The sequence below is a fragment of the Oncorhynchus gorbuscha genome, unplaced genomic scaffold, assembly GCF_021184085.1.
Source record: "Oncorhynchus gorbuscha isolate QuinsamMale2020 ecotype Even-year unplaced genomic scaffold, OgorEven_v1.0 Un_scaffold_554, whole genome shotgun sequence".
Classification (NCBI taxonomy): domain Eukaryota; kingdom Metazoa; phylum Chordata; class Actinopteri; order Salmoniformes; family Salmonidae; genus Oncorhynchus; species Oncorhynchus gorbuscha.
In genome coordinates this window covers 39,195-52,500 of record NW_025745385.1, presented here as the reverse complement: position 1 = coordinate 52,500, position 13,306 = coordinate 39,195, and the positions used below count along the sequence as shown (strand labels likewise).

Here is a 13,306-nt window from a genome sequence, read left to right as displayed (position 1 = left end):
AACCCTGGTGATTTAGATATAAAGCCTCTAGTGAATCAGAGGAATCAGTGTTCTGTTGTAACCCTGGTGATTTAGATAGAAAGCCCCTAGTGAATCAGTGTTCTGTTGTAACCCTGGTGATTTAGATAGAAAGCCCCTAGTGAATCAGTGTTCTGTTGTAACCCTGGTGATTTAGATATAAAGCCTCTAGTGAATCAGAGGAATCAGTGTTCTGTTGTAACCCTGGTGGTTTAGATAGAAAGCCTCTAGTGAATCAGAGGAATCAGTGTTCTGTTGTAACCCTGGTGATTTAGATAGAAAGCCCCTAGTGAATCAGTGTTCTGTTGTAACCATGGTGATTTAGATAGAAAGCCCCTAGTGAATCAGTGTTCTGTTGTAACCCTGGTGATTTAGATAGAAAGCCCTAGTGAATCAGTGTTCTGTTGTAACCATGGTGATTTAGATTTAAAGCCTCTAGTGAATCAGTGTTCTGTTGTAACCCTGGTGATTTAGATATAAAGCCTCCAGTGAATCGGTGTTCTGTTGTAACCCTGGTGATTTAGATATAAAGCCTCTAGTGAATCAGTGTTCTGTTGTAACCCTGGTGATTTAGATAGAAAGCCCCTAGTGAATCGGTGTTCTGTTGTAACCCTGGTGATTTAGATAGAAAGCCCCTAGTGAATCAGTGTTCTGTTGTAACCCTGGTGATTTAGATAGAAAGCCCCTAGTGAATCAGTGTTCTGTTGTAACCATGGTGATTTAGATAGAAAGCCCCTAGTGAATCAGTGTTCTGTTGTAACCCTGGTGATTTAGATAGAAAGCCCCTAGTGAATCAGTGTTCTGTTGTAACCATGGTGATTTAGATTTAAAGCCTCTAGTGAATCAGTGTTCTGTTGTAACCCTGGTGATTTAGATATAAAGCCTCTAGTGAATCAGTGTTCTGTTGTAACCCTGGTGATTTAGATATAAAGCCTCTAGTGAATCGGTGTTCTGTTGTAACCCTGGTGATTTAGATAGAAAGCCCCTAGTGAATCGGTGTTCTGTTGTAACCCTGGTGATTTAGATATAAAGCCTCTAGTGAATCAGAGGAATCAGTGTTCTGTTGTAACCCTGGTGATTTAGATAGAAAGCCCCTAGTGAATCAGTGTTCTGTTGTAACCCTGGTGATTTAGATAGAAAGCCTCTAGTGAATCGGTGTTCTGTTGTAACCCTGGTGATTTAGATAGAAAGCATCTAGTGAATCAGAGGAATCACTGTTCTGCTCCAGTCAGAATGTAAACAGTCCCCGGGGAGAGAGTGGACAGGTCAGGGAGGGTTAGACGTGGAGACCATGTGTTAACTGGACGTGCTAGGTTTCTCCAGCTCTGTACTGGGCTCAGCTAGCCTGTCACTATGGTAACCATGAGAGAGGTTTCCCAGGTTACACACCATCTTTTTTGATTTTGTGTGAGTGTCTCCCTACCTTTGGAGGAGAACAGAAAATACAGGGAGCGTTACTTTAAATCGCTCTGTGATTAGCTTCTACCCACCTATTTGTTTTGCCACTATATCACTACCCAGAATCCCATGTGTAGCTGTGGTCAGAGTTCCAGGAGGTTTCTGTTGAAATACCAAAGCATTGGTGTTGGTGGTAAGGTTTGTTTACCTTTCAACAGTGAAACTCAAGAGCTCTGTGTGGGAAAACGAATGCCCTTACTGGGCATGGTGTGTGTAGTGTGTGTATTGTGTGTGTGTGTGTGTCAGAGCATAGTACTCTAAAATATATCATTGTTCCTGAGGTTTTATAAGAGACTTGTGGAAAGAAACACAAATATGAGAGTGTGTGTGTGTGTATATATATAGTGTGTGTGTGTGTATAGTGTGTGTGTGTGTGTGTATATATATAGTGTGTGTGTGTGTATAGTGTGTGTGTGTGTGTGTGTGTGTATAGTGTCTGTGTGTATATATAGTGTGTGTGTATAGTGTATAGTGTGTGTGTATAGTGTGTGTGTGTGTGTGTGTGTGTGTGTGTGTGTGTGTGTGTGTGTGTGTGTGTGTGTGTGTGTGTGTGTGTGTGTGTGTGTGTGTGTGTGTGTGTGTGTGTGTGTGTGTGTGTGTGTGTGTGTGTGTGTGTGTGTATAGTGTGTATAGTGTGTGTGTGTGTGTATAGTGTGTGTGTGTATAGTGTGTGTGTGTGACTGGACAGCACAACATATTTCAGGGAAAGTCTCTTTCAGAGGACATGATTGGAAACGTTTGTATTTGTGATTTATCTCCACGATCAACATGGACATGCTGCCACACATATTATACTAACTAGACAGCAAGCAGGCGCACCAGATGACTGTCATAGTCCATCTATCCTTCTCAGCATCCAACCCTCAAACACTCACCCCCCCCCCCACCTCCATCCCTCTGTCTCTCCATCCCAGAGTGTTAGTTGAAGTGGTAGTAGTCAACTCCTCTCCTCTCCATCTCTACATCCCAGAGTGTTAGTTGAAGTGGTAGTAGTCAACTCCTCTCCTCTCCATCTCTACATCCCAGAGTGTTAGTTGAAGTGGTAGTAGTCAACTCCCCTCCTCTCCATCTCTACATCCCAGAGTGTTAGTTGAAGTGGTAGTAGTCAACTCCTCTCCTCTCCATCTCTACATCCCAGAGTGTTAGTTGAAGTGGTAGTAGTCAACTCCTCTCCTCTCCATCTCTACATCCCAGAGTGTTAGTTGAAGTGGTAGTAGTCAACTCCCCTCCTCTCCATCTCTACATCCCAGAGTGTTAGTTGAAGTGGTAGTAGTCAACTCCTTCTTCCAGATGGAGAGACTTCAGGTTTTCCTCAAACACTCCTCCGGTCATGTCCTGGGAGAACGAAATGACAGAACATGAAAAGAGTGAGAGTGAGGAGGAGATGCTGGTCATCACTCTAATTATCACCAACGCCCATGGTCAGTCTCATACTTCCTGTCTGTAGGTGAGGTCACTTCCTGTTTTGAGTTATCTCTGGCATCTAATTGGTCAACAGTTAAAGAGATAAGGACCAGGGTTGGGGCCAATTCCAATTCATTTCCAGTCAATTCAGAAAGTAAACCTAATTAAATTCCAGATGTTCATTGAAAATTGAATTTAAATGGAATTAAACCCAATCCGGTACTTGTAACATATGGGTGTGTTTAACAATTAATTGTGTGATTGGCTCCAGGTGTGTGTGTGTGTGAGAGAGATTGAGTCCAGGTCCCAATGTCTTCTTACTGAATAATCACGGATTCCCATAATTGGCCAATTAGAAGCTCTGGGAGGCAGGGCCAGTCGATTAGCTGTCTGCAGCTCATAATTAGATAAACACAACATTAACTGTCTGTCTGCCTGGGCTGGCCAACAGAGTATGTCTGTGTGTGTGTGTTTTCTAAACCCAGAGGCAATTCAATTCCCCAGATAAAGGATCACCAAATAACTTTTAGGAAGGCTTTATAACTGTTGAATATATATATTATACCCTGTCTGGTTGTTACTAAGGCTTTATAACTGTTGAATATATATATTATACCCTGTCTGGTTGTTACTAAGGCTTTATAACTGTTGAATATATATATTATACCATGTCTGGTTGTTATATATTTATATTATACCCTGTCTGGTTGTTACTAAGGCTTTATAACTGTTGAATATATATATTATACCATGTCTGGTTGTTATATATTTATATTATACCCTGTCTGGTTGTTACTAAGGCTTTATAACTGTTGAATATTTATATTATACCCTGTCTGGTTGTTATATATTATACCCTGTCTGGTTGTTATATATTTATATTATACCCTGTCTGGTTGTTACTAAGGCTTTATAACTGTTGAATATATATATTATACCCTGTCTGGTTGTTATATATTTATATTATACCCTGTCTGGTTGTTACTAAGGCTTTATAACTGTTGAATATATATATTATACCCTGTCTGGTTGTTACTAAGGCTTTATAACTGTTGAATATATATATTATACCCTGTCTGGTTGTTACTAAGGCTTTATAACTGTTGAATATATATATTATACCATGTCTGGTTGTTATATATTTATATTATACCCTGTCTGGTTGTTACTAAGGCTTTATAACTGTTGAATATTTATATTATACCCTGTCTGGTTGTTATATATTTATATTATACCCTGTCTGGTTGTTACTAAGGCTTTATAACTGTTGAATATATATATTATACCCTGTCTGGTTGTTATATATTTATATTATACCCTGTCTGGTTGTTACTAAGGCTTTATAACTGTTGAATATTTATATTATACCCTGTCTGGTTGTTATATATTATACCCTGTCTGGTTGTTACTAAGGCTTTATAACTGTTATATAATATATATGTATATTATACCCTGTCTGGTTGTTACTAAGGCTTTATAACTGTTATATATATATATTATACCCTGTCTGGTTGTTACTAAGGCTTTATAACTGTTATATAATATATATGTATATTATACCCTGTCTGGTTGTTACTAAGGCTTTATAACTGTTATATATATATATTATACCCTGTCTGGTTGTTACTAAGGCTTTATAACGGTTATATATATTTATATTATACCCTGTCTGGTTGTTATATATTTATATTATACCCTGTCTGGTTGTTATATATTTATATTATACCCTGTCTGGTTGTTACTAAGGCTTTATAACTGTTATATATTTATATTATACCCTGTCTGGTTGTTATATATATATTTTCATATTATACCCTGTCTGGTTGTTACTAAGGCTTTATAACTGTTATATATTTATATTATACCCTGTCTGGTTGTTATATATATATTTATATTATATCCCGTCTGGTTGTTACTAAGGCTTTATAACTGTTATATATATGTATATTATACCCTGTCTGGTTGTTATATATATATTTATATTATACCCTGTCTGGTTGTTACTAAGGCTTTATAACTGTTATATATATTTATATTATACCCTGTCTGGTTGTTACTAAGGCTTTATAACTGTTATATATGTATATTATACCCTGTCTGGTTGTTATATATATATTTATATTATACCCTGTCTGGTTGTTACTAAGGCTTTATAACTGTTGAATATATATATTATACCCTGTCTGGTTGTTATATATTTATATTATACCCTGTCTGGTTGTTACTAAGGCTTTATAACTGTTATATATATATATTATACCCTGTCTGGTTGTTATATATTATACCCTGTCTGGTTGTTACTAAGGCTTTATAACTGTTATATATATATTATACCCTGTCTGGTTGTTACTAAGGCTTTATAACTGTTATATATATTTATATTATACCCTGTCTGGTTGTTACTAAGGCTTTATAACTGTTATATATATATATATATATATATATATTATACCCTGTCTGGTTGTTACTAAGGCTTTATAACTGTTATATATATTTATATTATACCCTGTCTGGTTGTTATATATTTATATTATACCCTGTCTGGTTGTTATATATTTATATTATACCCTGTCTGGTTGTTACTAAGGCTTTATAACTGTTATATATTTATATTATACCCTTTCTGGTTGTTATATATATATTTATATTATACCCTGTCTGGTTGTTACTAAGGCTTTATAACTGTTATATATTTATATTATACCCTGTCTGGTTGTTATATATATATTTATATTATACCCTGTCTGGTTGTTACTAAGGCTTTATAACTGTTATATATTTATATTATACCCTGTCTGGTTGTTATATATATATTTATATTATACCCTGTCTGGTTGTTACTAAGGCTTTATAACTGTTATACATGTATATTATACCCTGTCTGGTTGTTATATATATATTTATATTATACCCTGTCTGGTTGTTACTAAGGCTTTATAACTGTTATATATTTATATTATACCCTGTCTGGTTCTTACTAAGGCTTTATAACTATTATATATATTTATATTATACCCTGTCTGGTTGTTACTAAGGCTTTATAACTGTTATATATTTATATTATACCCTGTCTGGTTGTTACTAAGGCTTTATAACTGTCATATATATATTATACCCTGTCTGGTTGTTACTAAGGCTTTATAACTGTTATATATATATATTATACCCTGTCTGGTTGTTACTAAGGCTTTATAACTGTTATATATTTATATTATACCATGTCTGGTTGTTATATATTTATATTATACCCTGTCTGGTTGTTACTAAGGCTTTATAACTGTTATATATTTATATTATACCATGTCTGGTTGTTATATATATATTTATATTATACCCTGTCTGGTTGTTACTAAGGCTTTATAACTGTTGAATATATATATTATACCCTGACTGGTTGTTACTAAGGCTTTATAACTGTTATATATTTATATTATACCCTGTCTGGTTGTTATATATATATTTATATTATACCCTGTCTGGTTGTTACTAAGGCTTTATAACTGTTATATATATTTATATTATACCCTGTCTGGTTGTTACTAAGGCTTTATAACTGTTATACATGTATATTATACCCTGTCTGGTTGTTATATATATATTTATATTATACCCTGTCTGGTTGTTACTAAGGCTTTATAACTGTTATATATATTTATATTATACCCTGTCTGGTTGTTACTAAGGCTTTATAACTGTTATACATGTATATTATACCCTGTCTGGTTGTTATATATATATTTATATTATACCCTGTCTGGTTGTTATATATATATATATATATATATATTATACCCCGTCTGGTTGTTATATATTATACCCTGTCTGGTTGTTACTAAGGCTTTATAACTGTTATATATTTATATTATACCCTGTCTGGTTCTTACTAAGGCTTTATAACTATTATATATATTTATATTATACCCTGTCTGGTTGTTACTAAGGCTTTATAACTGTTATATATATATATATTATACCCTGTCTGGTTGTTACTAAGGCTTTATAACTGTTATATATATATATATTATACCCTGTCTGGTTGTTATATATTATTCCCTGTCTGGTTGTTACTAAGGCTTTATAACTGTTGAATATATATATTATACCCTGTCTGGTTGTTATATATATATATATATTATACCCTGTCTGGTTGTTACTAAGGCTTTATAACTGTTATATATTTATATTATACCCTGTCTGGTTGTTATATATTTATATTATACCCTGTCTGGTTGTTACTAAGGCTTTATAACTGTTGAATATATATATTATACCCTGTCTGGTTGTTATATATATATATTATACCCTGTCTGGTTGTTACTAAGGCTTTATAACTGTTATATATTTATATTATACCCTGTCTGGTTGTTACTAAGGCTTTATAACTGTTATTATATATATATATTATACCCTGTCTGGTTGTTACTAAGGCTTTATAACTGTTGAATATTTATATTATACCCTGTCTGGTTGTTACTAAGGCTTTATAACTGTTGAATATATATATTATACCATGTCTGGTTGTTATATATTTATATTATACCCTGTTTGGTTGTTACTAAGGCTTTATAACGGTTATATATATTTATATTATACCCTGTCTGGTTGTTATATATTTATATTATACCCTGTCTGGTTGTTATATATTTATATTATACCCTGTCTGGTTGTTACTAAGGCTTTATAACTGTTGAATATATATATTATACCCTGTCTGGTTGTTATATATTTATATTATACCCTGTCTGGTTGTTACTAAGGCTTTATAACTGTTATATATTTATATTATACCCTGTCTGGTTGTTATATATTATACCCTGTCTGGTTGTTACTAAGGCTTTATAACTGTTATATATATTTATATTATACCCTGTCTGGTTGTTATATATTTATATTATACCCTGTCTGGTTGTTACTAAGGCTTTATAACTGTTATATATTTATATTATACCCTGTCTGGTTGTTACTAAGGCTTTATAACTGTTATATATTTATATTATACCCTGTCTGGTTGTTACTAAGGCTTTATAACTGTTATATATATATATATATATATATTATACCCTGTCTGGTTGTTACTAAGACTTTATAACTGTTATATATTTATATTATACCCTGTCTGGTTGTTACTAAGGCTTTATAACTGTTGAATATATATATTATACCCTGTCTGGTTGTTATATATTTATATTATACCCTGTCTGGTTGTTACTAAGGCTTTATAACTGTTATATATTTATATTATACCCTGTCTGGTTGTTATATATTATACCCTGTCTGGTTGTTACTAAGGCTTTATAACTTAAATATTTATTGAGGCCAAACGCTGGTTAAAGAGGGTGTGTGAAGGTGAGCGCCGGTCAAAGTATCAGGGAGAATATTATGCTGCAGTCAAAGATCAGCAGGCTGTGTACGTGTGTGTGTGTCTGTACATACGTGTGTGTGTGCGTGCCAGGGCACACGCCCTAGCTCATTATACCATTAGCAGAGATTACCGACCTGGCGGAGATACGATCCGGAACAACGAACAACAGGACACACAGACGCACACACACTTTTTCCACTCACCAGCTTGACACAGATGATGTAGGGTGGAGACGCATCTCTGTAGTGCATTACAGGGATCTGAGGCTTGGGCCTCTCCTGGGAGGAAGACAGGAGGAACAATGAGGAGAGGAAAAGGACACAAACATAATAACATGGTTAGGACTTCTCCTTCTATGGTAGCTTAGATCCAAGATCTGATCTGACATCTATGGTAGCTTAGCTCCAAGATCTGATCTGACATCTATGGTAGCTTAGCTCCAAGATCTGATCAGACATCTATGGTAGCTTAGCTCCAAGATCTGATCTGACATCTATGGTAGCTTAGCTCCAAGATCTCATCTGACATCTATGGTAGTTTGGTTCTAGAGTGTTGTGGTATCTATGGTAGCTTAGCTCCAAGATCTGATCAGACATCTATGGTAGTTTGGTTCTAGAGTGTTGTGGTATCTATGGTAGTTTGGTTCTAGAGTGTTGTGGTATCTATGGTTCTAGAGTGTTGTGGTATCTATGGTTCTAGAGTGTTGTGGTATCTATGGTTCTAGAGTGTAGGGTCGCACCTTGGACTCCTCATAGGTGTAGAAGCCTTTCTTGATCTTATTCTCGTCCACGTCGCAGAACGCTCGAACCTGACCAACACACACAAAACCGCTGTTTGTAAATGTATGTACACACACTATTAAGGTCAACATCTGTCGTTCTGCCCCTGAGCAAGGCAGTTAACCCACTCTTCCCCGGGTGCTGAAGACGTGATGTCGATTAAGGCAGCCCCCCACACCTCTGATTCAGCCCACCACACCTGGTGTATCAGTCAGTGTAACAGTAGATTGTGATCCACGACCCATTATGACCAGTTGGGACCAGCTGGCTCCTCCTACTACAGTGTCTCAACACAGAGTGTCCCAAATCGTATCCTATTCCCTATTCAGTGCACTACTTTTGACCAAATCGGATCCTATTATTGACACTAAATAGGGAATAGTGCCATTTGAGATGCAGCTCCATGTTGTCATGACGGATCAGAGGACAAAGGATAAACACCTCCGTGTTGTCATGATGGATCAGAGGACACAGGATAAACAGCTCCATGTTGTCATGATGGATCAGAGGACACAGCTCTGTGTTGTCATGACGGATCAGAGGACACAGCTCCATGTTGTCATGATGGATCAGAGGACACAGCTCCGTGTTGTCATGACGGATCAGAGGACACAGGATAAACAGCTCCGTGTTGTCATGACGGATCAGAGGACACAGGATAAACAGCTCCGTGTTGTCATGATGGATCAGGGGACACAGGATAAACAGCTCCATGTTGTCATGACAGATCAGAGGACACAGCTCCATGTTGTCATGATGGATCAGAGGACAAAGGATAAACAGCTCCATGTTGTCATGATGGATCAGGGGACACAGCTCCGTGTTGTCATGACGGATCAGAGGACACAGGATAAACAGCTCCGTGTTGTCATGACGGATCAGAGGACACAGGATAAACAGCTCCGTGTTGTCATGATGGATCAGGGGACACAGGATAAACAGCTCCATGTTGTCATGACGGATCAGAGGACACAGCTCCATGTTGTCATGATGGATCAGAGGACAAAGGATAAACAGCTCCATGTTGTCATGACGGATCAGAGGACACAGGATAAACAGCTCCATGTTGTCATGACGGATCAGAGGACACAGGATAAACAGCTCCATGTTGTCATGACGGATCAGAGGACACAGGATAAACAGCTCCATGTTGTCATGATGGATCAGAGGACACAGGATAAACAGCTCCATGTTGTCTGTTGTCATGACGGATCAGAGGACACAGCTCCATGTTGTCATGATGGATCAGAGGACACAGCTCCATGTTGTCATGATGGATCAGAGGACACAGCTCCATGTTGTCATGATGGATCAGAGGACAAAGGATAAACAGCTCCATGTTGTCATGACGGATCAGAGGACACAGGATAAACAGCTCCATGTTGTCATGACGGATCAGAGGACACAGGATAAACAGCTCCATGTTGTCATGACGGATCAGAGGACACAGGATAAACAGCTCCATGTTGTCATGATGGATCAGAGGACACAGGATAAACAGCTCCATGTTGTCTGTTGTCATGACGGATCAGAGGACACAGCTCCATGTTGTCATGATGGATCAGAGGACAAAGGATAAACAGCTCCATGTTGTCATGATGGATCAGAGGACACAGCTCCATGTTGTCATGATGGATCAGAGGTCACAGCTCCATGTTGTCATGATGGATCAGAGGACAAAGCTCCATGTTGTCATGATGGATCAGAGGACAAAGGATAAACAGCTCCATGTTGGCATGATGGATCAGAGGACACAGCTCCATGTTGTCATGACGGATCAGAGGACACAGGATAAACAGCTCCGTGTTGTCATGACGGATCAGAGGACACAGGATAAACAGCTCCATGTTGTCATGACGGATCAGAGGACACAGGATAAACAGCTCCATGTTGTCATGATGGATCAGAGGACACAGCTCCACGTTGTCATGACGGATCAGAGGACACAGGATAAACAGCTCCATGTTGTCATGGCGGACCAGAGGACACAGCTCCATGTTGTCATGATGGATCAGAGGACACAGCTCCATGTTGTCATGATGGATCAGAGGACACAGCTCCACGTTGTCATGACGGATCAGAGGACACAGGATAAACAGCTCCATGTTGTCATGACGGATCAGAGGACACAGCTCCATGTTGTCATGATGGATCAGAGGACACAGGATAAACAGCTCCATGTTGTCATGACGGATCAGAGGACACGGGATAAACAGCTCCGTGTTGTCATGACGGATCAGAGGACACAGCTCCATGTTGTCATGATGGGTCAGAGGACACAGCTCCATGTTGTCATGATGGATCAGAGGACACAGGATAAACAGCTCCATGTTGTCATGATGGATCAGAGGACACAGGATAAACAGCTCCATGTTGTCATGACGGATCAGAGGACACAGGATAAACAGCTCCATGTTGTCATGATGGATCAGAGGACACAGGATAAACAGCTCCATGTTGTCATGATGGATCAGAGGACACAGGATAAACACCTCAGTGTTGTCATGATGGATCAGAGTAGATTGTGATCCACGACCCATTATGACCAGTTGGGACCAGCTGGCTCCTCCTACTACAGTGTCTCAACACAGAGTGTCCCAAATCGTATCCTATTCCCTATTCAGTGCACTACTTTTGACCAAATCGGATCCTATTATTGACACTAAATAGGGAATAGTGCCATTTGAGATGCAGCTCCATGTTGTCATGACGGATCAGAGGACAAAGGATAAACACCTCCGTGTTGTCATGATGGATCAGAGGACACAGGATAAACAGCTCCATGTTGTCATGATGGATCAGAGGACACAGCTCTGTGTTGTCATGACGGATCAGAGGACACAGCTCCATGTTGTCATGATGGATCAGAGGACACAGCTCCGTGTTGTCATGACGGATCAGAGGACACAGGATAAACAGCTCCGTGTTGTCATGACGGATCAGAGGACACAGGATAAACAGCTCCGTGTTGTCATGATGGATCAGGGGACACAGGATAAACAGCTCCATGTTGTCATGACAGATCAGAGGACACAGCTCCATGTTGTCATGATGGATCAGAGGACAAAGGATAAACAGCTCCATGTTGTCATGATGGATCAGGGACACAGCTCCGTGTTGTCATGACGGATCAGAGGACACAGGATAAACAGCTCCGTGTTGTCATGACGGATCAGAGGACACAGGATAAACAGCTCCGTGTTGTCATGATGGATCAGGGGACACAGGATAAACAGCTCCATGTTGTCATGACGGATCAGAGGACACAGCTCCATGTTGTCATGATGGATCAGAGGACAAAGGATAAACAGCTCCATGTTGTCATGACGGATCAGAGGACACAGGATAAACAGCTCCATGTTGTCATGACGGATCAGAGGACACAGGATAAACAGCTCCATGTTGTCATGACGGATCAGAGGACACAGGATAAACAGCTCCATGTTGTCATGATGGATCAGAGGACACAGGATAAACAGCTCCATGTTGTCTGTTGTCATGACGGATCAGAGGACACAGCTCCATGTTGTCATGATGGATCAGAGGACAAAGGATAAACAGCTCCATGTTGTCATGATGGATCAGAGGACACAGCTCCATGTTGTCATGATGGATCAGAGGTCACAGCTCCATGTTGTCATGATGGATCAGAGGACAAAGCTCCATGTTGTCATGATGGATCAGAGGACAAAGGATAAACAGCTCCATGTTGGCATGATGGATCAGAGGACACAGCTCCATGTTGTCATGACGGATCAGAGGACACAGGATAAACAGCTCCGTGTTGTCATGACGGATCAGAGGACACAGGATAAACAGCTCCATGTTGTCATGACGGATCAGAGGACACAGGATAAACAGCTCCATGTTGTCATGATGGATCAGAGGACACAGCTCCACGTTGTCATGACGGATCAGAGGACACAGGATAAACAGCTCCATGTTGTCATGACGGACCAGAGGACACAGCTCCATGTTGTCATGATGGATCAGAGGACACAGCTCCATGTTGTCATGATGGATCAGAGGACACAGCTCCACGTTGTCATGACGGATCAGAGGACACAGGATAAACAGCTCCATGTTGTCATGACGGATCAGAGGACACAGCTCCATGTTGTCATGATGGATCAGAGGACACAGGATAAACAGCTCCATGTTGTCATGACGGATCAGAGGACACGGGATAAACAGCTCCGTGTTGTCATGACGGATCAGAGGACACAGCTCCATGTTGTCATGATGGATCAGAGGACACAGCTCCATGTTGTCATGATGGATCAGA

The 13,306-nt window shown here is 39.0% G+C and overlaps 1 protein-coding gene across 2 annotated transcripts in view; it reads right to left on the bottom strand.

Annotated features, from left to right (window-relative positions):
- Positions 1-2,201: 2,201 nt before the first annotated feature.
- LOC124018653 (UDP-GlcNAc:betaGal beta-1,3-N-acetylglucosaminyltransferase-like protein 1) overlaps positions 2,202-13,306 on the bottom strand; it is a 36,516-nt gene continuing 25,411 nt past the window's right edge. The window contains exons 5-8 of one of the 2 annotated variants that reach the window (XM_046333990.1): positions 8,982-9,050; positions 8,446-8,520; positions 2,714-2,811; positions 2,202-2,657 (exon numbers count right to left, since the gene is read on the bottom strand). In XM_046333990.1, the coding sequence (XP_046189946.1) occupies positions 2,731-2,811; positions 8,446-8,520; positions 8,982-9,050 (225 nt within the window). In that variant the 3' untranslated portion in view covers positions 2,202-2,657; positions 2,714-2,730. Of the gene's footprint in view, positions 2,812-8,445; positions 8,521-8,981; positions 9,051-13,306 lie in introns of both variants that reach the window. The other variant, XM_046333989.1, reaches the window with a different exon arrangement.